This window comes from Aplidium turbinatum, chromosome 6 (assembly GCF_918807975.1).
Source record: "Aplidium turbinatum chromosome 6, kaAplTurb1.1, whole genome shotgun sequence".
NCBI lineage: Eukaryota > Metazoa > Chordata > Ascidiacea > Aplousobranchia > Polyclinidae > Aplidium > Aplidium turbinatum.
The window spans coordinates 8,887,356-8,912,420 of NC_137477.1; the positions used below are offsets into that span (position 1 = coordinate 8,887,356).

Here is a 25,065-nt window from a genome sequence, read left to right on the forward strand (position 1 = left end):
GAATAGCCACTTCGTTTTTTAAAACTTTATCGATAATACGGGTAGGCTAGTGCTTTTTGCTGCTTCCAGTTGTAACAGCATGAATAATCAGATTTAGTTTTTAGAATTTTTAAAAGGCAGTGGCTATTTGACCGGCTCCGGTCTTTGAATCTGAAACACTATTTGACCGGTCATGACGTCACTACATAAGCACTTTTTTCTTTTTCTCCTTCAAAGCAAAAGACGATAAGCGCCTTAAGTTTTAAATTCAACACGTTGTTTTCAACTGAATCCGTGGCGCATACGTAACGTCTCGGGCTGCCAATCTAGAGGGAATGAGTTCGATTCTTTCCGGAAGCGTTCTTTTTTCTTTTTTTTTAACTAAATTTTTGAAAGTGGAAAGTTGTCTTGAAGGTTTGGTTGAGATGATGATTTGAAACTTGACTGATTGTTGTGCGACAATGAGACTGGATTTAATTTTTAACTTCGGACTTCAGCGAAACGTAATCTTACAGCCTATTAGAAGGTGTGATTTTTTCAGAGAATTTGTGCTAAGAAATGAAAGGAATTTGTTAAAAATAAAGACTAGAAAAAACTTTTTTATATCAGTTTGTATCCTTTTGTAGTTAAAAAAAAAAAAAAAAAAAAAGAACGCTTCCGGATAGTATCGAACTCATTCCCTCTTAAATGGCAGCCCGAGACGTTACGTATGCGCCACGGAATCAGTTGAAGAAAACATGTTGAATTTAAAACTTAACGCGCTTATCGTCTTTTGCTTTGAAAGAAAAAAGTGCTTATGTAGTGACGTCATGACCGGTCAAATAGTGTTTCAGATTCAAAGACCGGAGCCGGTCAAATAGCCACTGCCTTTTTAAAACTAAAACTCACAACTTACACATTAGGTATTGCGACCGTGGCCATATTTAAACCTAATTTACCTGCTTTGGTGTCAAGCACATTATGACGTTTGCTCTTTGTCGATTCTACCTTTTTCTAGAACTGTTTTCTTTTGACAAAGATAAGAGTTAAACTGACTGGTAAAAGTGGCGGTTGAATATCCTTGTGGCAAGAATTACTGGTGCGATACTGATGAGCCCAGCCTCATGTGTAAAACACGTCTATTGCTGTCAATTCTTGCGGCTGCTGAGAAACAAACTGAACTGAAAATTGATAAAACTATTTCTTTAAACAATATAATATTAATATTTTTACAGCCACTAAACCAATTTGCAGCAAAAAAGTAGTGCATTGAAACAAAGATCACATGCAAGTTTCGACAAACGTTGTCACATCCCCTTATAACAAACGAAAACTTACCCTGAAAAATTCTCAAATTTTAGCAAATTAAAATAACTTCAACTTTATTAGCCTACTCATATTTGAAAATACATACAAAATTGGCTGTAGGCTATTAAATATTCACTTCAAAAAAGCAGTATCTAACTAACTGTGTGTTTGCTGCTCTCCATCTGTTGTGAAATCTAGATTGTTATGGTGCTGTTTTCATCTTGTTTTTAATAATTGTACTGTACTATTCTCGCAACAGACAAAATAAAAGTTTTTCTTTCTAATGATTATGTTGCTTGTTGTGATTGCTGTTTTAATTCTTAAATGCGTCCAAACACCACTGTCATTCTGGAGGAATAATTCTGCCCAATCCGCATAATAAAATGGTTTGTAAAAAAACTTGCGGTATGTAATGCGATGACAGTGACATCATGCAAACCCTGATGAATATGCCGCTTGAAAGTCAGGATGCCATTATTTTTTTTTTTATCAAAAAACGGAGTTTTTGTAAAAACGTAATTTGAAAAGCAAAAAAACTAGTCACATATTTGCTGTAAAAACTTACACAAGTTGTGATGACATTATTGATAAATAAACGGTTAGATTTTTTCTGTCAAATTATTTTCAATTGCCACATGTTTACAAATTTGTAGGTGGATGCAGTTATGTCGATGGTCACAAATACGCACATGGACCTTATGCCAAACATAGTAGAGGTTTAAAAAAAGTTGAAAGCTGTTTAATGAAGTAGATTTATTGCAACAAATGACGAATCGGAGCATAACCCAAGTTTTTGCATCTTTTCAAACATAAGCAATAAAGTACTCGACTGTCGAGAAACAGACTACTTTTTTAGTTTTGCTGGAATTTGAGAATTTCTCTGGGTAGGTTTTCATTCATCAAGAGGAGATGTTGACCACGTTTGTCAAAACTTGCAGGTGATCTTTACCACCACACAAGTTGCACAACTGTTCATTTTTTAATCACTCAACCAAATTTTCTTTTAAACTTGCTAGCCCAGTTAACAACTAAGTTTTGTAGCTGTAAAAATTAACAATATTTATATATATACTTGTTTAAAAAAAATGGTTATATCAATGTACAATTTGAGGGTGGGTTTTGGTTTTGCAAAATTTTTGTTTTTTTGCTGCCGCCCATGCATGCGCAACTTTATGTTTCTCGAAAAGATTTGGAGCTGAAGTATATATATGGTACGCCTGAGCAGGGTTCGATCTTAGCGGTAGTCCGCTAGCCAATGGCTAGTGAAAATTTGCGCGGACTAGTAGAAATGTTGCAGTACTAGTCCGATTTGTCTAGTGAAAATATTCGCCGGTGTCACCGTTCACCGTGAAAAGTTTTGGTTTACAAAATGGCGATTGGCGACGTCACTCTGAAATACTGCAAAAATTTTGCTTGCCAGAGGCGAGATTGCACGAAGAAGGTGCAAAGTCGGTCAACTGAGCACGTGACTACTTTTTTCTCGCAACCTCGCTAGACACGACACGTGGTAGTGGTGAGCACACCAGCACGGAGAAGCCGGCATCCCAGGAAGCAGCAATTAACGTTTTTTTGTTGATATATTGTGATCAAATGCTGATTCAATGTTACTACAAAGTGTCTAACGCTCAGACAAGTGAAAAGTCAGTAAACTGGTTGGACTAGTGAAAAATCGTGCGGGCTAGTGAAAACGGGGAGCAACTTGTCCGGTGGGCTAGTGAAAAAAAAAGTTAAGATCGACCCCTGCTGAGGCAGAGCATATTGATGTCAAACGTTATGCTTGAATAAGCAGGGGAATATAGCCTCTTTCATTGCCATAAATATCTGCCATTTTCATTGTCGTATATTTTTGTGGAAAAGCATGTCAACTTGCCATATTAATTACTGGTATGTTTAGTTTATTTCATTAATACCAAGTGGTTATTTAAAGTGCACTGAAATATTATGTTGTGACTGTATTGAAATACATTTGATATGTGAGTATAATCTCTTCATCGCTTTGAATGTTAATTTTACGGAACACAGGAGGTGATATGCGTCACTTTAGAGGTATGTTGTATGAATAATTTTGTTACATTTTCTAAGAATCAAAATACTCTGTGTCATACACAGATTTGCACACTGTGCCAAAGTAGTATTGCTAAAGTAATTATGTGTAAACCAATTTATCAAAATTTTGAATATACTACAATCTAAATAACAACTGTTTACATTTTAATGCTGGCAGAAGTTATTTGCTGGTACTGTTGGTTCTCTGTCCATAATGTGTCTTTTTGCTAACCTCTTTGAGTCACAGCTTCGATGCACAAAACTAAACTTTTGCTTGGTGGCTATCTTGTTATGGGTAAAAAAGTTAAGTCAGTTTGTACCTGGGCAAAACCATTTATTTTTTATTGGAAATCTTATTCGAATTGAGGCTTGCATTAGATTGGATCGAAACAAAACAAAAACTTTTGTTTTGGTGCAACGTCCGATTGTTCTGATTTCATTTAAAAAAACTATGTAGGGGTTGGGCAATCACTAAAAGTCCACTTTGGTTAAGTATGCCACCAAAAACCACCCTGCGGATTTTTTACTAGAAAGATTGGCGATATTTATCAGATTAGATTATGTCTTGGAGGTATTTTTTCCCGGGGATTTTTCCAAGGGTAGATTTTATCTTAAAGATATTTGCCTAGGTGGATTTTTAGTGATAATATTTAATTTTTCTACATTTGCTTTGTTGTGTTATGAACTGAAAACAAACGCAAGATAGACAAAAACTGTGCTAAAATGAAAAACATTAAAATGGTCTCGGTTTTATTTGCTCTAGTTCTAAAAAGTATTTCAAAACATAAATTCTTTTTGTATTGATGCAAAATTGTTTTTGTTTCAATTGGAACAAAGTTATTCCTCATTTTTTTGGTCAACAGTGTCATTTTGTTGTATCTTAATATGATTAGATTCAAACAGCTCAAATATCAGACTTGTGATTTAGGAGTTCGATACGATAAACTTTTATTGTTGCAACATACCAGTATGTTCACACTGCATTGATTGTCTGAAAAGTCTGCAGCTATGAGGTAAAAGATATGTTGTGCTATTGTTGCTTAAACCTGCCAAATGTTTAATCTGTTTTGCTAGATCGGAACTTTCACAGTTCTAATCATGATGATGGCGCGACCCTGTGGGTCCTTATTCAGCGTGTGTGTCGTCGAGAAGATGAAAAAACAAGGCGACTTCAAGCTGCTAGTCAATTACAAGATTTTGTCAAGAAACCAGAAAACAAAACAGTAATGCCAATTGCCATATTTTTTGATTGTTTATGAAAATTTAAACATGGCTGAAATTGTTGTGTATATTATTGTACCCTATCTTATGTGATTAACACAGCTACCTATAAGGCATGTATAATAATACTGGAACCTTTATGCAGAAATGAAATACATTTGGTTTGGTCATGGGCCTAGTGAAGCATGATTGTCATGCATTGCTAAAAACTTTACAATTGTTAAATGTTTTTAAAAGCAGAATATTTGTAAAATAACTGAGCTTTCAAATGTTTATACAGTATAATATATCTTAATTTTTGAATGAATTTTTATGAATTGTCTGTTTTATTAGCATACTTAGTTCTTATTCCAATAACCTTGTTCAATGTGCAACATAAATTACCATTTTACATAACGTTCTTCGGTTTTATAGACTTTGTCCAGAAATTTGGAACACATTCTGAATTCTTTGATTGATGTTTTCTTTGAGAGAAGTGGAGTTTCTCTACAGAAAGATGTAGCAAATGTGATCGCTTTAATTGGCCAACACCTGCCCAATGAGTGTTATCCTTTTTTTCAGGTTTGTAAATGCTTATTGCTTATGTTATACTCTATATAAACATGTTGTTTAAAAAAAATCTTCTCAACAAACTACTGATTTTTAAGCATTTCCAGTTTAACTTCTTGATTATAATAATTATATATAGGCTTTATTGTTGTTGGTCATGAATTGAATACATGTGTGCGCTCACCAGATAATGCTATGGCCCAATTACTTGTAGTGTGCATAAGTACAACCACATTAAAAAAGGCTGTGGCTTTTGGACATGAAGCTTATACCTGTGTACCTGTCTGTATCCCAAACACTATAATACGCATAAAAAAAAACAAACATTAATTTCGGCTTCATAGCATTTTCCGGAAAGTCACTCTGGTACAAAAATGCCCATGATCACGTGATTGAAGGTGATGGGCTTTTTAATCAACTATATTTTTGATGATGCAATCATGTTCGTGACAAATCTGTTCATGAAAATAACAAAAAACTCATAATTTCTTTTCCTACAACCTGATTTGCACTGTATTGGAGCTCAAAAGGCAGTCTTTGTCATTGAAAGAACTCTTAATTTCAAAGATTCATAGTGAAATATAAACGTAATTTTATGTTATTTAGTTATACTACTAACCAAGTTGTTTTACACGTGCAGTGGATGTTGCATCAATTTCAATCCATAGCAAATGACAATGTGAGGAATTACCTGCTTGAAAGTTTACACAAGCTACTGGAACTTGACATGGAAGAAAGAAAATTTGGTAAAGTTATTGGTAAGTGGTTTTATGATGACAAATTTGAAGTACCGAAGATCGTGATGCTTGTTTAGTGGACCGGATGAAGCGTTATGAAGATCTTTTTTAGTTGGTTTATAATGCAGATTACATTTTTGTTCTCTTTTTAAAGTGCCCCTGGCAGGTTTGACCGAAGTATAGTAACTTTTCTAAGCATTTCCTAACGCAGAATTATGCTTAGCGAGCTTTTTAATCTTTACCTCGAAGCTCGACTGGTTAGGGCGAAATTTATACAAAACGACAGTTCCGCAGCGCCACCACAGGCGAAACTCCATATTTTACTGCTCTGGGACGACTTTGGTGGTGTTACGTCATCCTGGGTGGGCGTCGTTAGCGACGGATGAAACAAATGCTTTTTAAATGTAATTGGTGGATCACAGTTTGGTCGGAGTTGGTACAAGCGGTTGCTTTTTTCAAAGATTTTTTGTTTTTTGCAGTTTAATAAAACTGTACTGGATACGTTCCAACAAAACCTAAAATATACTTGAAGTGAAAAATGAAGAAATCATACGAATCATCATTCATATTTAATTCATCACTATTCATAAATAAATAAATAAAAGTTCTCTCTCTCTCTCTCTCTCATAATGTGCCTTCAGTTGGCCATTGAAATCCGGTGTAACGGCCATCTGGACTTGAAAATTGTTTCGAATTCGCCAAACAATGCATGGCGGCAGCACAATCCGATTGTTGCTTCCGAGAGCACCACCTTGTAGTATCCACTCCAATACATGCCTGTAAGCGACTACTTACCGATACTGCCTGTAAGGAAATAAAATCACTTCGTTTAGTGTGCATTCTTTAGCGTTTAGGGTATTTTTAGCCTAATGTAGCATCCTTACTCTTTTGATAGGTCTCCGTTTTCTCCTTTCGGTTTATTACTTTTTCTCCAGTTCTTCCTGCTCCTCATAAAAAAAGTCCTCAGAACTGCAGGATGTAAGTCTGCCTCAAAATCGGTCAAATTAGCAACACAACTAGATGCGTCTTTCTTCAAAAGTTCTTTCGTCTGTGGCACTTCATGGCAACATACACATTTCATTGGGTTGGGACATAGACTCGCACTTGTGGCAAACGCACCACCTACAGTTCCCAGCACGCCACTCATTGCTGAGATTTGAGAAGATCCAAATCGGGTTGGTGGTGTTAACAAAATCATCTCCAGTGAAGAGAACATATATACAACTAGTTTTGTATGGTCAATCCCACTTTCGAACACTTGAAGAAAACTTTGATTATTTTCATCTCAGCACCTTGTTTTGTTTGACAGCATGAAAAGATAGCACACGTCTTTGTCACTGACTCTGTCACATAAACAGCAATTTCCAGGCATTACCTCAACCATACATTAAGGGTACTGTTTGTGAGATACTGCTGTTACACTGCAAATGGCTATAGCCAGATTAGGACAAATAAAAAATTATCCAAATTGTAGCCCTACAAGAGTTTAGAAAAACTGCAATTTCAATTGAATTGAGATGCTGTTTGATAAAAATAAACTCAATCTATTTGATCTAAACCTGATAGTAATAATAAGTTGACTTTTTCATTTCGGTAATTCACACATGCTTTAAACCAATAGAGCCCGACACATTGACGTTTTGAAGCAGTCGTACCATACCTTACCAACTCACCACAGAGAAAGAATGTATCCTTCCCACCCATGGTGACGTCATAGCGGTGTTGCCGTTTTTATTTTCGCAATTGAATGAGTGCCAGATTCGCCGAAAGTGAACGAAAGTTTGCAAGCGTATAACTTAGTAGCCAGTTGATATTTTTTACGATTTGCTGGTCATGGAAGTTTGTTAGTGTCATCTCTTTGGTATGTTAGATAAATTTAGCAACTTTATTTTCTTGTCAGAGGCACTTTAAGCATACCATGCATACACAATACACATGCGCAATCTTTTATAATAGGAATGCTGATGGATGAACTGCAAGCTGCCCTTGAAAAAATTGACACCCCAGAGCTCCTTCACATATGTATCAACCCTCTTATTATAATAGCACAAAACTACCCACCAGTAAGTATTTGTGCTTCTTTTTGAACAAGATGTCTGATAGCTTTTGTTTTAACAGCGCTAGGCGTCTTTTTAACATTGTTAGATTAAAGCGTTTTGTTTTTTTATTTCCATGCAATGCGTTTGTATGGGCATTTATTCATCCATTGTTTGTTTGTCAATGAAGACATTTTCCAAGCACTTTCGTGACACTGTGGACATACTGGTCGGATGGCATATAGATCACACGCAGAAGAAGGACCTTGCTTTATTCGCGTCAGGTGAAGCCGCTATTTAATGAATCGTAATATACAAGAGTTTATAAAGATTGTCGTAATGTTGTTGATGCTTTGATTTGTTGAATATTGATGCCTTGATTATTTTTGTCGCCAAAAGAGTCTCTGATTTACCCTCAAAAAGTCGTCAGTTCTCCTTCCTCCTAGGACCTAGGCTAGATCGTGTTGTTTTTCTTAGTCTTCATCTCTTTGTTTATTGCATTGTTACTAAGTGATTATGTTTTTCCAGAATCTCTAGTAAAATTGCACTCCCATTGGTTGACTGATCTGCAGTTTTCCCTAACTCTTTTAAGTCAGTTTTTGGAAGACATGGAAGCTTATGCTGAGGTACGGAAGAGAGTTGGATATATTTTGAATGATTTATTATATATATTTACTTACCTTTGCGGGAGGCGCGTCCATTTTCCTCAACATTTATTAGATGTATCACGTACCCCGTGGTGCAAATTCTTTTTTTGTCATGTAGTTGCCTTTTCCTAACGTAATTTGTTTTCCGTCTGTCTGTTTTCCACACTATTGCTTTTAATCGCTGCGTGTTTCTTGACGCTTATGTCGCTTATGCTATAGTCAGTTAGTTAGTTACCTTCAAGAAGTTGAAGTTTTTTGCATTTCTATACAAGTTTTCAGATTCTTAATGAGGGCTTAAGTTAAACCGAAAACGTTTGACTGAAAAACTATTTGTAAATATGTAAAATATATTGTTATAATGCTCAACCCTGTTGCATTGTGTCTTACCTGTCTTTTTGGTGCAAGAAAACAAACTCACTCCCGAAACTATACTAATTAAGAAAAATTACCTGTCAACAATCTTTATATATTTCTTCAGGACTTTCACAAACTTCAGAATGATGAAACTGTTGAAGATGAAACAGTGACCCATGATATCTGTTTGTTGAAAATGGCGGCTTTGATGCGTGTGTTTTCAACTGTGATTCGAAGCATTGGCCGTGTATTCCACGCCAACAACGGGCCTCCTATAACGGAAGGTTTCATACTGGAGGTATTTCTTTAACAACACTTTCATATTTCATACCTTGTCCGCTTCGGTGCAACAACTTTTGAATAGATTGAACTAAACGGTTTAATGCACTAGAATTTTAATTTGAGATAACTTAACGTCTTTTCATGCCATTAATTTGGTACAATTGCTCACCTAATCTTCGAAACGTAATTGTGGTTGTACGATTTTTACAGGCTCTTCAAAGAATCATCGTCTGCGCTCAGTTGGCAGGGGAAAGCTCATTGGCTGTCACAAGGGCGGCAGACGAATGCGCTAGGCTGTTGATTGGCGCAGTGCAATGGCGCGGGGAAGATATGCTGTCAGAGTCCCTACTAACCTACGCAGTGCATGCTGTTGAACGGTCACGTTCCGAACCTCGGCTGTTTCTTGTCTTGGATTTCACTACTGTGGTTTGTTCAATGAGTTTTTAAGCTCATTTCTTTATTTACTTACGCTGCTAGTGTACTCTGGTATAGCTTAACAAAGACATTGTGTTTACTTGTGTGTTTTCCACAGACAAAGTGAAGAAAAGGGTATTTCTAATCGTGGTCTCACACGTAGGCCTAGTCAACGTTAATAAAGATTGCTTCTGTTGTATTTAAAATAATGCAAACAAATAGTGTGGTTGTTTTTTCTCTCGGTTGCGTCTCTTCAGCACTAATAAACAATGCTTTTCCACGTGTAGATTAGCCTGGTTTCGAACTAGAATCACACGATCATAAGCCGAGTTGCTTGTACATTTTGTCCAATTCAAGCTGTTTTATGTGCACATCCAATAGCTGTATGTTGAAGAAGTTGAAATTTATTACATTTGTTGCAAATATTTTCAGATTTTTGATGAAGGCTTAGATTGAGCCCAAAACGTTCAAATTATTTGTAAATATGTGTAATATATTATTAGATTTATAGGTTCGATAATTAGGTTACACAGTTTATAAGTTCAATAATGTTCAATCCTGTTGTGTTGTTGTGCCTTGTCTGCCTGTGGTACAAATAATGCATGCGATATTTTTACATTTCTTGTCATCTTTATCACTGCTTAGTTTCCTGATATCAACAACGCGTATATATGTCAATTTTTACAGACCTGTAAGAAGTGTTTTTTTTTTCAGATGGTGCAAGAAGTTGGTTCCGCCCTGCCCTCCTGGTTTATTCAAGGCCTTCTCGGCCCTAGCTCACGCCTTTTGCCATTGAAGCACTCAAGAAATCCTCGCCTTTGCAGCGAATTGCTCGCATTGTACCAAGCCTGCTTGGCTGTAAAGAGCGTCCCATTGCTGCAAACTTCATACAAGTAAATTGCCGTTTAAATATCATTTTTACAATTGCAGTGTTTTCTGATTAAATGGTTTGTTTTGTTTCATGAACAAAAATGTTTTGTCGTGCTGCAGGAGAGATTGCACCATCTTTGTTTAATTGCGTCATGCCTGGTCACGTATCAAGTTACGTATTTGCCTAACCCCAACTTTGTTGACTTGCACACGATTTGCTCAACATTTAGTTTTTCATAAACTAATGATACCTTATAATAACGTAAAGTTACGTCCTTGAAACACACATAACCTTGTTCAAGAATGACATCTTTTTTGCTGTAAATAGAAGCTAAATTGTCACCAAATGTCTTACGTGATAATCTGCATTTGTTATAACGTTACGTCCATCAGAGACGACTGACTTCTTCAGGGAGCTCGATCAGGTAATCATAAGAAGTCAGTCGCATTTGATTTACATAACAACGTAAAAATGCAGATCATTACTTGCAAGTTCTTATGCTGATTATTAACTTGTTAGGTTAGAAGCACCTACCAGACAGCAAATCAGCTGTCTGGTAGGCAATTTACCATACACCAATTTACTGTCTGGGTACTTGCACCTTGTCTGCAGACGTGGAATCAATGTAAAGATAATGGATTTTGCTGTTTGAGATATCACTTTAATAGCAAATTAATCACTATTTACATTGACTGGGTAGACACCGAATCGGTCAAAAGAAAAAAACACACCACGTCAATTTCGTGCACGAATGTAGTTAACGGTCGGTTTACTTTCGAAGTTGTCAGTTCGATACCCGATCACCCTTCCTGGTTTTTTTTTTGCTGAGACTTTTCGGTCGTTTGTCCGAAATGACTTGAAAAATTTTGGTCATACCAAAATTTGCACGTCCTGACTAGCTGCAATATTAAGTTTCGCTGAGAAACGTTGTTTTTTTGGACATTTTGACCGAATTGACTATATATTTTTTCGGACATTTTGACCGAATTGACTAGATTTTTTTCGAACATTTTGCCAAAAAATCGGTAAATGACCGAGAAAAAAAACCACCACCCTTCATATGCTTCAATGATTTATTTTTTAATGATGACGCAACGATTTCAAATCGTCTTGTTATTTACTTAAATCTTTCACTGACTAGCTATTAGACTTAGAACGCTTTTTTTCTTATCTTGTTGTGAGATGTTACTTTCCACTCAGACACGTTGCTGGTGAGATGGAACACGCAATCAACGGCTTGCTTCACCTTCACACTCAAGATCACACAATCAAGTTACTCGTCATCACTGACAATCCATTTGCTAACGCAGACGATAATGAACCGGGTATGAAAGCCTTCACCTCGCGGAGATTTGTTGATATTTCAAGCGTGATGTTAAAAGCTTTCATAAATGACTTTCGTTTTTGACATTTTTTTATCTAAGTTTAAATGAAAATGTTATAATATCACTATTACACAAAGTTGAAAATCACACTTTGACCTTTATACGTTATCTTAATACGTCGTTTGCGACTTTGGTCATGTTTTAAGCTGTCAAAGTCTTTCATTATGATACCCACGTTTTGTCCTTCGATATTTCAAAGCTGTTGTTTGACTTACAGAGGAATCACAATCCTCCGTTATCAATTCCTCCGATGAAGAGAAATTGATAAAGACAACGATGTTCAACATTATTGCTCTTTTGGAAGTGGCGGATGCTAAGAATTCACTAATTGGGGTAATATATTTTATTCTAATTTTGCCCGACCGATTTGAACACGTAGCATAGGTATATGTTATATGCAATAGAACAGCCTTTCCCTTGTCAACTGTGACGTCATACTTGTGCAGTTTGTGTGTGAAGTCTTAAAGTGGAATCCCAATTAATTTCGATTTGTTCAATTTCTTGCAGATGTACGCTTTATCTCCAAGCATATTTGAACTGCTGCGCGCTGGATTGACAATAATCCACGAACACCTTGCCACTTTGGTGCCACCTCTTCAATACGCCATTTTGCACGCTCTCTATTCTCATTGTCAAAGGTACCAAACCTTTTTTTTCCAATCTTCATTGAATAGATTAAGAAAAATTTCCCTTCAATTCTCAACCACTCGAATTGTTTACTCGTAAAGTAGAATTGCCATCTCCAATCAAAAGTCGATTTTCACCATTTGTCGGATACACGGAGCATTGAGAACAAAGTATATGACAAGTACAACAATAGTACACGTTGTACTACGTTGGTCGTAAAACGTCACATGTCCAGGTATTTTGCTTTAAGCAATGCTTTTCTTTTCTGATATAGATTTATGATCAATATTTTCATTTTTCTGCTTGTAGCAAACAAGAAATGCTCGGAACGTTTTCATTTCATATCTCCAACTTTTCAGGCACAAAAACTTCCTGAGCAGCTTCATTGGAGGATCTCCAGGTCCTCCTCTTGAAGCGGGAGGAAGCTTCATGGAGAATGTGACCACAGCGACCCACACGCATTATCCAAGCATCTTGGAGCTGATAGCAAAGCTCCTCATGCAAACGAAAACCTCTGATGATTCGAGGTAGAGTTTGTGTCTGATTTGAACTTGCAGTATTTTTGTTTTAATTTTTATTCCATTCTTTCCTACCGACTATAGAAGAAATCACACAACTTTCCAAGTTTTTAAAACGATCCATGCAGTTATCCGTGTAATAAAATGAAATTTATTGTTGTAATATCCGATTTGTTTATCTTGTGCGTCTCTTGTCAGTCTTCTCTTGTTTGTTTTAAAAGCAAAGAGATTTTGTCATTGAAGTATTCATCTCTATGAGTAGGGATGAGCAATTCAGAATACCGAATCCAGAAGGATTCGGATCTGCAAAATGGCAATAAAACCGGGTAATAAGATTCGGTTTTAAAGATATGCATAAGTCTTGCAACTTTGCAAGCTGTCAGCTTGAGACAGTAAACTGAAAAAAAGTGTGGTTTACTCACTTTTTCTTTGCACCGACACCATCCGCACTTTCAAAAACCTTTTGCACGCGTTGTGCACGCACGGCGCATGCATCCCTACGTCACTCGCTCGCATGAGCAACCATGGAAACTGAGCGCGCAATTTTCTTTGCGCTTTGCACACATGCACAATCGTGCAGTGCTTTTTTTCAATCTACGTGCGTGTATGCGACTCTGCGATAGTTTGACTGTTGGCGATTGTGTTGCTTTTGTGTCTAAAATTGCAAATAAACATTGCATGAATTTTTTGCATTACTGGAGCCTGGAAGTTAATATAATGACTCTTAATGAGCGCATCTAATAAATTTTCACACGTTTTTCTTCCCCACCAAAGGTCATTACTTCTACATTGGTCGCTTGAGATATTTGAGCGATTGAAGACAAACAAAGATCTGTCGGTGTTCGCCATTCCAGCTTTGACTACTTTTGTTGAGAAATTGGTTGTCATAAGTAAGTGATTATTTAACAATTAAAGTAACTTGCGTTCTGGTGAACAGGTGAATGCCTGGTGAACAGTCTCTCTATGAATAACGTTATTCATTGCAATCAACAATGTCTTTTCTATGTTAAATGTATTTCAAACAGTATCCAGTAGCATTATCTGTACGTTGGACTGAGTGCGGGGCTAGTTTTGTGTGGCCGACCTAAAACGTTATTTGAAAGTGGAACATTTTTCTGGACGCCGAAAATAATAAGGACGCCAAAGACATTTTTCGTTTTAAACGTCGTCAATATACTGTCTTAATTTTTTCCAACAACGTTTTTTCCAGCGAACTCTTGTTCTTAGACTCATCCATGAATCTCATGGCAGATGCCGTTTAAGTTTGCTTTTCCTTGCATCAGAGACTTAATCGTCCTTTTATAGAGGCTGTTCTTTTTATAACACAAGTGCACCATAATTGACATCAACCAATGAGGTTACTTTAAGTCTGTCACCGAGATCATAATGTCAAAAGGCATTCAATATAATGGAAAAACTGACGTTATTTACAACATTGACGCTATTGCTGAAAATAAGATCAAATAAGGTCACAAGTCGAAAGTCGGGACATTTCGGAGAAATGGGGACAGTAATATGTTCTCAGACGCAATTTTTCAAATAAAGACAAACGTTATAAATAAAAGGCGATATGGTAGCTCTGTCTAAAAGTCTCTAGCATGGCCATCAAGTAAAACAGATTTACACATTTGAATGTTTTTTTTTTTAATGCGACACAATATGTCCGAAACGTTTTGACTACTTTTGTCTCTTTCCTATACTTCAGGTGTTCAAAGCCACAAAAGTCACGCCGAGAAAGCAACCCAGTGTCTAACTGTGGCTTTGCAGGCGACAGAAAGCGAACCCGCGTCACTGACGCCCTTTGCAAATAACCTCAAGGCTTTGGTTACTCGCTGCTGTCTGACACAAATTCGAAATGTCAACGGAGAAATTCAAAAGATTTTCACAGATCTTCTTCTTTCCATACCTGTTGATAGAGTATTTGAGTAAGTTGAATGACCATGTAGTTTGTTTTATAACATCCGTCAAATTTTTATGGTCACCCTAAAAAGCATACTACTTTGGTTCGTGTTGTTTTTTGAATGTTGCACGCAAAGTTTGCGTAGCATAATCTCAAACCGTTACACTTTCTTGATGCGCACTTCCGAGTTTCTAATCTCATCAAGAAGAAGCAACTTTGCAGTTTCGGATGAGTAATTTTGAAGCCCCCTAAATAGTCTCGAAGCAGACTTTCTTAAGTTTTCAACAAACGTCATTCATTTTAGATTTGCAAACACTGACGTAGAAGATTCGAACGAGTCCAAAGCATACAGGTCGCAGCATTGCAAGCAGAAGCATCAGAAAACATTGATGCCGTATGGTCAGCGTGAAGCTTGGTCAGCGAAGAGAATGGCCGCCAACAAATCCTCGGGAATTACAGCCAACGCATTTCATGCTCACCACTTCAAAAGCGTCATTGAAAAGCTGCTGAAATCTGGGTGCGTGTTTTCAAGATTTCTTAAAAGTGGTGTTGGGATTGATGTATTGTATGGACTACTATGTACGTGTGTAAGGGAAATTTAAATCCTCGCTCATTAAGCAAACTCTAGCTGAAATTATCTTTTGTAAAAATTATTGTTTCGTCTATACGATAGTAAAATACAATGATTAAGTCCTACAAATCCTACAAAAAAACTGTTGATTTATGGAGACTGCATTTGTTTTATGTCGCTTTCGGAAGATGCAGATTGGTTGTAATCTATACCATTCTGGTCGTGCCGTGGTTGTGCTTATTTACTTCAATCTGACCACTTTTCAAAATATAATGTTGATTGCAAGTATACGGCAAAAGTTTTAAACCTAAAACCACGCTACATTCATGGAGTTTTGAAAATGTGCTTTCCTGTTGAATGGACTTCTATTGGAAGCAGGCCTGTACTGAATCTTCCACTGAATATAGAGTAGTCAATGATTTAAATTATATTACAAAATCTTATTGCTTTGAGAGTGCTATTTCAATGTGTACCCCCGCAGCTCTGTTATGGAGTCGTCCTGGCTTGAGCGTTTGTATTGGAGCAGTGAAAGGCGAGAAATTCAATCTGTCAGCAATTCCCTATCCCACATGAAGATTCTAGAATATTCTTTGCCAACGATGGCGCCTAACGACCTGGCATTCCTACAATGGTGGGCCTTGTGGAGCGCGGCTGAATACACGGTGACGAACAAGTTGCGAACGTGCCTCGGTCGACCGCAGGATACGTTTCAGAAGATTGAAGGTCTGTTGATTGGTGATAAAACTTATGTTGTTTGATTTTCAGTAACAGCTTGATTTTCTGTATTTTATTTAATATGCAATTTAAAACTGATTTCAATTGCAAACGCTTGTAAAACAGGCTTTGTGAATAAACCCAACTATAGTGTAAAAAAGGGTGGAACCACATCTGCACTGTATTAAATCAAACCCACTAAACCTACTGTACAACATTGCTCGATGCTAACGGCTGTACTTGCTGCATATCTTTTCACACTATAATTTTTCACTCGTCAGTTCATGCAGGCTAAACTAGCTTTTGCTTTCGGTTGTTGAAATAAAATCTTTTAACGTAGCAGTTCGTTTAGTAAAGATTATCCAGCTTCAGCATACCAGACGCTCAGGTTTACGAAGTTGGGCAATATAAATTGTATTTTCATATTCAGACGCACAACTTAATGACCCTACCATAGCATTGCTTGGTTTGCTTTGACTATTGCTTAACTTCATCTAAATTTTGTATTGTTTTGTTCCAGGAGCCATCCGAGATTTGTGCGACCCCAAAGCTGCCCCCAACTCTACCCCACGCGCTGGCAAGTTAAAAGACTCCCCTCGATCAAATGTAGGCCCCTCTTTATCCTCCATCCAACGCCCCCATCTTCTGCTACAGTTTTTCGACAGTTTGGAAAAGTTGCTGTACAACGCATACGAAGGTTGTGCCATCTCTATCCCTCTCCCTTCAAAGGTAACTAACACTATTATTGGTTCTGCCACTTGATCATTTTCTGTGGAAGTTTGTTGTGATTAGCTTCTGTGTAATTTCTCCACTTTTGTACTTGGTAAAGTTGCTTTTAGATTTTCAGAAGCTGGATCACATTGAGAGATTCTAGCTAAAAATACTACTTTGATTGTTTATTTTCAACATATTATTATAACCTGCATAATCCACACGTCCCAGCAAGACGCTTGATAACATGTTGGAAGCTGGACAATGGACTTCCTTGCCTTCTCATCCACTCCAAATCTTAGCTAATAAACATAGGCCTGGATGCGACAACAACAGCATTAGGATCACTGCCACCTCTCTCTGTTATGTTTCAAAGAAGGCTGGAAGTCTTCATTCCAAAACATCAGGGTCGACCTGAGACTATTTTTTAAAGCTATAGCATCGCGTTTCTTTTTTCAGGCTGTTCGTTCATTTTTTTATACGAATAAGAAGACCTGCGAGCAGTGGTTGAATTGCTTGAGGCTGGCCGTGATGAAGCTCTCCCTCGCTTGCCAAATGCCAGCGCTGGCTTTTCAGCATGGACAAGTGATTTTGCACGACATGAAAACAAAAAGCAACACCTCCGTAAGTGATCTGATGAAGTTTATGTTGACTTAATATTGTAAGTAACTGCTGTATCAAGCCCTGGCTCGACGCTTGAAGGGCTGTCGATTTGACACCGCTTGAGAGCATGCGGAGTAACTGGCAGCACACTCAATGGCTTGCCTGGAAATGGACATGGATATTGGCTTCTAATCTTTCCGTCCACTTAACCTGAATTTTCAACCACCGGGCGTAAGCCTTTGTATGACAAAAAAAGATTGATTTTCGATGTTAAAATCAGTGTTTTCGTGTTTTTTTGTATTCACTAATTAACTTGCTTACCGGCTGGTGTCATTACTTCACCTCAAGTGGTCCGATTTCATGCCGTATGCCAAAATCTTTAAAAATGATTGCGATTGTGGCAGACTTTGCTCAAAACATCGAAAACAAAACAATTCGGAAAATATTAAGTGAACAGCATCTATTCTATATGACCACAACATGGATACCAAAAAACTTCAGTGACGCAATGTCCTTGTTACGAAAAAAACATCACAATAGTTCTAGAACAAATGACCAATGTCGATAAGCAAGGTTTCTTTATCACCATTTCAGGGTTTTGAATTCGAGTCTGCTGTTGCTATGACTGTCGAAGCCGCCATAGAGTTGGAGTCTCCTCAAACAATTGAAGGGTTGTATCGCTGGTGCAAAGTGATTGGAGGGGTGAAGCAATGGGCGTGGATGAAAGCTGCAAAACTAGATGCAACACACAGGTAACGTTGGATTCAACTGTTGTATAAATTCTTCTGTGCATTCCCTCGCAGTAAGGGGAACAAGGGACGTTAAATCGTGTAGATTTCAGATTTGATTTCGAAATTACGTTTTGATGCAATTTCAACATTAAGTCTTTGAACGAAAACAAAAATAATCGATTTGAATATGCTAATGCTATTCTGCAGTCCCACCTAATGTACTATTAAAGCAGACAGCAGTAAATTTATTCATGGTTTGAAATCTCTGCTGTAAATTTTCATAAAAGATTCATTTTATAAATAGAAATCACACTTCAAGTGATAGTCTTTTCTCTAACCTGTGACAATAAGCTTGGTTTTGATCAACGTACCTAAAAAAAATAGGGCTTTACAAATAACTCTTGAATAATTTTTTAGCTACGAAGACGCAGCCAAAGAGTACAAGCAGATCTTCGCTGCCTCATTGAAGAAGGCACCAGAAGCTGACTCAGCAAATTCCGGAGACAAAAATGCTAATGTCAAGAAAGTCACAAATCCAACCAGAAGTTTAATCGCTAAGCAGGTGAATCAACCAAGCAGGGTAATCTGATACATGTTTTATGTTTGCTGTGGACTAGGGTTTTATGTTTGCATGTGGACTAGGGGCGCTAGTATTAAAGTAGTGATATACGTAAAAAAAAAAACCTTAAAGCAATTTTCTATGTCACTTTTGATCATGCTTTTGATGCAAATTTCATTGTTTGTTCACGCAGCTTATCAAGTGCTATACCGAGCTTGGCAGCTGGGAAGACTTGCAAGAATGGGTGAAGCAAAACTCCCCTGATAAGACGGGCCAGAAAGCCACTTCTCTGACCACAAACTTGGATTACATCAAGTGGGTAGTCCAACTCTTCAGACAAAACTGTTGAATATTCTGCTGACATGCGCCTGCTCGTCCCTTTCCCATTTTTTAAAAACTTTCTGCGTTTTTCTGATATAAACGAACATAGCGTTTCATGTAGTTGTGAGATGTACATTGTACAGCGGTGGAACAGCTTTGCTTTACAAATAACCTTTTTTTGCTTTTTGTATTAACAGGTTCGCAAGTACAGTAGTCGCCGCTTATTAAGTCCACGATTCATAAGCCCACCCGCTTATTAAGCCCAATTTGGTCTGGTCCAGAATTACTGAATTTAATATAGGAGTGGCAGAGAATCGTCCTCCGCTTTATGTCCAAAATCGTCCAAAATCGTCCAGTTCTAAGGTCGGCTTAATGAGCGGGGACTACTGTGCTGGCATACTTGTGTTTTCATACTCTTAACTAAACCTCTGCTGTTTTGTGTCGTATTTTGTTTAATGTGCTTTTTTTGCTCTATTCTTTTCGAAACCCATCTTTGCTAACTCTTGGGTTGGCAAATAAGAATCCTCACGAAGGGTAAAAAACTCAGTTATTTTCAGACGTTGAATCTATGCAAAAACGGTTGATTTGCTGTCTGGGTTAATCCTCTCAAGTAAACCTTTCTTTTAGGGCCATGAGCAGTTTTCAAGACGGGAATCTCCCATCCGCCAGTCAACATTCCACCAACGCGCTTTCTGGTCTGTCATTGAAAACACAGGGATCACAAATGAATGGTTCGATTTTGATGGACACGCCAACTATGAGTTGGTCCAACTTGCTTTCTGCTTGTAAGATTCAGTCCCTGAATGCACTGAACGCACTTGCAGATGACAACCAAACAGACAAGTACGTTTCCATGACGTCTTCTTGGAACTAATTACTAGAGAAATATATTGCCATTTACTATCACAAATTTGCTCTGTATGAAAAGAAGCACTGTTTTATTTCGGCCAGCAACGCCAAGAGCTTAGAGTGAAATCTATGGAACACTGTAAAATTGTTTAATCTTAAACACACCAAATCAGAAACGAATAATTCTTGCTTTACATTTTCTGTAGGTGGTTGGTGGCTGTTATCTGTAATGTTATATTTGTGATTAGTTGACCAGTGTTGCATCACTGTTCGAATTCCTCCTTTATTTTCATCCTCTTGCAGCATCCAAGGATATCTCGATCCTCTTCAAAAGCAAGTTATCAATCCTTCACTGCGATGTTGCAAATTGTCTTCCTCCAGTTGGCCTCCTAGTCTCCACAACGACTTCTTCCTGATCTTCTCTTCTGCCTCCGCCACTAAGAAAGCTCTGGAGGAGAAATTGGTACGTACTTTGAGAGGTTTTATTCCAGAAAAGTTTGTTCGTGTGATCCAAGTTTTTACTTTGAATCATCCATGAAATTCGTTGCATTTGATCTCAACATTCTTGATGCACGGTTCCTCTTCTAATAGTCTCTTCTTATTTTTGGTTTAGGTTCCTCTTATTTTTGTTTTGATTGCTATCATTCTATTTCCGTTAATTTTACTTTCCGTGTTTTACTATTCAGGCTGCCAGTAAAACCCCGATATCAGACAAAGAGACAACTCCGGTATGTTTAACATGTAGAAAGCGTATTATTATGCTGTGAAGGTATTAGTTGTGTCTATTGCTGCATTGATTTGTACCACTTTAAATTAAGTTTATTTCACACAAGCTTTTATTTTGTGGTTTTCTTTCATTTATCAGAAAGGACATGTTGGTTGCAGGTTCGACTTTCTCTTCCCTTGTCCGACAACATGAGCCAAGGCAACTGGATGACCGGGTCGACTGCCAATCGTCTCCTTTCCTTGCTGGAAACAGCGGCTGACCATAGCGATCCTAAGGTTTCGATCACTGTGTGATATCTTCATGTTTAACCTGTTTCTTTGCAGTAAATTGCTGCTTTTTTGTACCGTGTTCGTTATAATTCTTTTATTTTTTTACTGGCATTACTTTCCAGCTTGCAGAAGTTGCCCGTATGGAAAGAAAAATGATAACTTCAACTAGTAAGGCTAGAAACCAAGACGAAAATCAATCATTTTTTTACATTGGTTCAACGTCTGCAGACAATGGAATCAATGTAAAAAAAATGGTTGGTTTTCTGTCGGGAAAAACGTAATTTTTTATCATCATTCTTTCAGGTTTCAAAGAACCTGTCTGACTTAAGAATGGGAATGGTAAAGACCAACAGAAAGCACAGCAACTACTCCCGCGCCAGGTCCCTGCTGTTACAAGAGATTCAGGCTTCCAACGATGACGACGAAACATCAGCGTGAGTAAACTTTTGTTTTTCTTTATCAACGCCTCTGTCGGATGTATAGCCGAGTGGTGAGAGCCCTGGAACGGCACTCGAAAGGGCGCCGGTTCGACACCGCTCAAGAGCATGCGGATGTGTCTTTGGCAGGACACTTAAAGCCATGCCTTAAGGTGGACACGAAAACTGGCTTTCTTGCCTTCCCGCGCACTTAATCTAAATCTTCAACCACCGGGTGTGAGCCTGGATACCGCAAACAAACAAAAAAACGCCTGCAGAAAAAGAAGTACTATGTTTGGTATATGAGCCTCCTATAAATCATATTGTGAGAAAAATATTCTGACAAGGCTAGAGCTTGTTCTGAGATATTCTTTGGCTACATACTGTAAATGGTAGATGTATGAGTATTGAGTATGTACTAAAATATGAGACACCCAAATGTACAATTTACTATCATTGCTATGGTACTCCGGTTCGTTTTGCATCTCAAAGACTCATTTCTGAATTTATTTTAGCGTTTAAATCAGTGTTGCAAGTTTTACTTACTTTTAAATAACTACTTCTATGTTTTGGATGAAACTGAGGCTCGGTTTAACGTAAGCGGTTTTGATAAAGTGAATGTTATTTTCTAGCATTATTTTATAGAGATATGTTGTAGATAGCGTTTCAGTTATGGAGATAGTTAAAACTACTGTAATGTTTAAGGATAATTTCGCTCTAACGTCTGCGAAACGACGTTTGCTGATCTCTATTTGTCCTTAAATATAAGGTTTACTGTATCCACGCTTTCACTAATAGGAAATTTACGGTTAAAACACGTAAAATTAAAACTTTAATATGCAAAGTTGACGTTTCACGAGTCTCCACTTACATCTTTCTGTTTCCACAGCTCCTCTTCAGAGCTTTTCAAAATTTGCAATCAACTTCCTAACGGTTCAGTTCCTCCACTGAAGACACTTCAGTTGCAGTACGAGTCTTCTAAGCTCCTCCATACCACATCGCTGATCTCGGATGGCATCTTCCTGCTTGCCAAGTCTGTGGCAAACTACTTGAAGCTTTGTGAGTGCAGAAGAAGTGAAATATTTGCTCGAGATGTGAATGTACTAAAAGGCTTGAGTCCCTGATATAATTCCTACCAACACAAAATCTTAATTCTTATAATGATGAATAGAGTATATTATTTTTATGAAATGCAGTTCTGCCTTTGTGGCGTTGGTAATGATATGTAGTGTTGCAAGTCCTACCAACCACTTTAGAAGAGCGCCATTTTATTTTACTGCTTTTTTCTACCCGAAAGTTCGAGTTGTGTTTTGATATGTGTTTCAGTTTTGCATTAATTAACATGTATTGTACCAGCCGTTTTTTTATTAATTAGCACCGACAATGGTTAATTGGTTATCCTACACAGCACTGCATGACCCGATCTGTATTGAAAGGACAGCTTACATAACCGATAACTGTAGTTGAAATTGTAAAATAAAATACTGCTAAATACCAATAACTGAAGGGCGTCTTACTTTGCTAACCTCATGTACATTATATTTACGTTATTTACATTGCATTTCACCAGGTCCCAAACCGACCGACGATCTATGCTCCAGGAGTTTGTTAACTTTGGTCAAATACTTGCAAGCGGATTGGAAAAATACTGGGCCTGTCTTGAAGGATATTTTCAGGTGATTTTAATAGTTTTATCATTCTGAAGCACGACGTGTTCATCCAGTTGTTATCTTTCATTTCGTGAGTATTTGATGTGAGCAGGTCGTGTAATCAGGTCACGAGAGTATGTTTTCGTGAGTAACTCATGTGAGGATTGCATGTGAACGTAGACTAAATTATCACAGAATCTTGTTAGAGATCTACGATTTAGCTCCTATTTGATTGTTCCCTTCAAATTGCTTGATCTCATGTCACTTGATTATAAATATTTTCTTCTTGCAAACCAACAGCTCCGAGGAGACGGAAAGTGACGATTTGGTCGGTAAGGTGCAGTTGTTGATGGACATGGAAAAGAGAGCCCAGTTTGCTTTCGCGAGGGACACCCAGTTAATATCTGAAGGTATTTTGGTGGTTTTCTCAGCAGTGACCAATGCTGTATTCTTGCACTTGCTTTAAAAACTAAGGAGTATATTTCAATGGAATTGCCCTCAAATCAATAAGAATATTGTTTCGATTTTTGACTTTGTATTTGTACAAAAATGATCTTTCAACAGTGTTAGCGCTTGGAATTATAACAGAAGTGATGAAAAGAAGTCCCAGTTACCCTGTTAGTGACCGTGTGTTTGGTGTGTCTGACAACTCTAGATAGATTTAAATAGTTATCTAAGACGCTTTAAACCGAAGAAAGAAGAATTTTCCATCAACAAGAAGCTGTCTTCAAAAGCATAAGTTTGTTTTTTGTAAACATCTGTGTTGGATGGGTTTGTTGGCTTGTTACCCGTCTAGTGATGAAGTTTTCTTTTTTCAAACGTAATTCAACGTCGAAAAAGGTAAACTTTGAAACCGGACGGTATCCATGTTGTCTTGTTGGAGTTCCATCATTTGACCTGATCAAACGTGACGACCATCGAAGTGCATCTGAGGACCAACTGTCCTATGATTATCCTTGGTGGTCAGTGGTGGAAATATCGGCCTTTTAAGAGCCTGGGTGCTGGAAAGACTTCACCGGTCGCCTTGGCGATCGTTTTCTGATCTGTTATCCAAATGCCACCGTTTTTTTTTAATGTGTTTTACGTCGTGTTGCGTCGAATCAATGAAAAATTGGTAGAATTAACATCGTTTTTTGCTACTTGCAGTGAACCAAGAAATTGTGATAGGCAGCTTGTTGAACTTGGCCACCATCCACGCACCGGAGATGGCAAAATCATGGTTTGCCATGGCGGGATGGTGTTACAAATGGGGAAGGAAAATCATGGACAACGCGAGGTGAGGCGGAATATCAAATTATTTTAAACAATCAATTTAACATTTTTATACCATTTTATTTTTCCAAAAAAAAAAATTGAGACTGTGTCATAATCGAGCCTGCATGATTTCCACTTGTAGCGCCAAGTTTTGTCGCTAGTTCATTCTTTCCCCGGAGATGAGGTCGATATTTATAGCAGTGTTGCCAGTCCATAAAATATGTTTACTTTTTGAATATTTTTAGCACTGCCGGAAGCGTGGAGCTAACAAGTGGAGAAAAGGAAGAAGTGGAAACCATTTTATCGCCGCTGGGTGTCAATGAAGAGCAACTGGAAGAAGTGTACAGTGTTTTGAGACAAGCGCATTGCAACACTGCGGTTATTCAGGTCTGGAATTTTGTATAATATCTACATTGTAAAGTCTGTACTATTTGTTGTCAGAAGACTGAGATTACATTCAGTCTTGTACAGCTCGCGCTGGTGAGAACTGTTTTCTCAGCTATTGTGTCATTGCTGCTGTGTGTTTAGTTCCAAAATTGTGATAAAATCCACCTATTTAATGTAATACGGTATCTCCATTTTACCTTGTTCAAACAGATTGTTGTAGGCAAATGGCGGGTGGTGTTTTGTTCAAATTTAACCCACTAAGGGTTGGAAACACCAACAGCAGAATTTTTAAGAGGCCGATTAAGCTAGTTGTCCTACTAGTTCATTGAGTATTAGTTTTCGCCGTGATTATTGGTGGATTAGTAATTAGCGGTTGTGATCAGCATGTTATAGATGTAGTTATGCAAGAAAAAAAGTTTGCAAATTAATTCGTTTAATCGGGTGATTAGTG

General features: G+C 37.6%; 1 protein-coding gene across 1 annotated transcript in view; it reads left to right on the forward strand.

The window, feature by feature from the left end:
• The first annotated feature begins 3,219 nt into the window (after positions 1 to 3,219).
• Positions 3,220 to 25,065, forward strand: part of LOC145772149 (serine/threonine-protein kinase SMG1-like) — a 46,007-nt gene continuing 24,161 nt past the window's right edge. Inside the window, exons 1-33 of the mRNA XM_082583991.1 lie at positions 3,220 to 3,312; positions 4,387 to 4,535; positions 4,948 to 5,094; positions 5,723 to 5,840; positions 7,776 to 7,882; positions 8,046 to 8,139; positions 8,384 to 8,481; positions 8,981 to 9,154; positions 9,349 to 9,564; positions 10,267 to 10,445; positions 11,624 to 11,748; positions 12,026 to 12,141; positions 12,316 to 12,446; positions 12,795 to 12,962; positions 13,728 to 13,843; positions 14,659 to 14,878; positions 15,158 to 15,370; positions 15,906 to 16,147; positions 16,659 to 16,867; positions 17,309 to 17,473; positions 18,047 to 18,204; positions 18,601 to 18,745; positions 18,936 to 19,057; positions 19,691 to 19,906; positions 20,216 to 20,375; positions 20,599 to 20,640; positions 20,798 to 20,914; positions 21,212 to 21,342; positions 22,214 to 22,383; positions 22,895 to 23,000; positions 23,274 to 23,383; positions 24,120 to 24,249; positions 24,473 to 24,614. Coding sequence (XP_082440117.1) covers positions 3,267 to 3,312; positions 4,387 to 4,535; positions 4,948 to 5,094; positions 5,723 to 5,840; positions 7,776 to 7,882; positions 8,046 to 8,139; positions 8,384 to 8,481; positions 8,981 to 9,154; positions 9,349 to 9,564; positions 10,267 to 10,445; positions 11,624 to 11,748; positions 12,026 to 12,141; positions 12,316 to 12,446; positions 12,795 to 12,962; positions 13,728 to 13,843; positions 14,659 to 14,878; positions 15,158 to 15,370; positions 15,906 to 16,147; positions 16,659 to 16,867; positions 17,309 to 17,473; positions 18,047 to 18,204; positions 18,601 to 18,745; positions 18,936 to 19,057; positions 19,691 to 19,906; positions 20,216 to 20,375; positions 20,599 to 20,640; positions 20,798 to 20,914; positions 21,212 to 21,342; positions 22,214 to 22,383; positions 22,895 to 23,000; positions 23,274 to 23,383; positions 24,120 to 24,249; positions 24,473 to 24,614 — 4,782 coding nt within the window. The 5' untranslated portion in view covers positions 3,220 to 3,266. The remainder of the gene's footprint in view (positions 3,313 to 4,386; positions 4,536 to 4,947; positions 5,095 to 5,722; positions 5,841 to 7,775; positions 7,883 to 8,045; positions 8,140 to 8,383; positions 8,482 to 8,980; positions 9,155 to 9,348; positions 9,565 to 10,266; positions 10,446 to 11,623; positions 11,749 to 12,025; positions 12,142 to 12,315; positions 12,447 to 12,794; positions 12,963 to 13,727; positions 13,844 to 14,658; positions 14,879 to 15,157; positions 15,371 to 15,905; positions 16,148 to 16,658; positions 16,868 to 17,308; positions 17,474 to 18,046; positions 18,205 to 18,600; positions 18,746 to 18,935; positions 19,058 to 19,690; positions 19,907 to 20,215; positions 20,376 to 20,598; positions 20,641 to 20,797; positions 20,915 to 21,211; positions 21,343 to 22,213; positions 22,384 to 22,894; positions 23,001 to 23,273; positions 23,384 to 24,119; positions 24,250 to 24,472; positions 24,615 to 25,065) is intronic.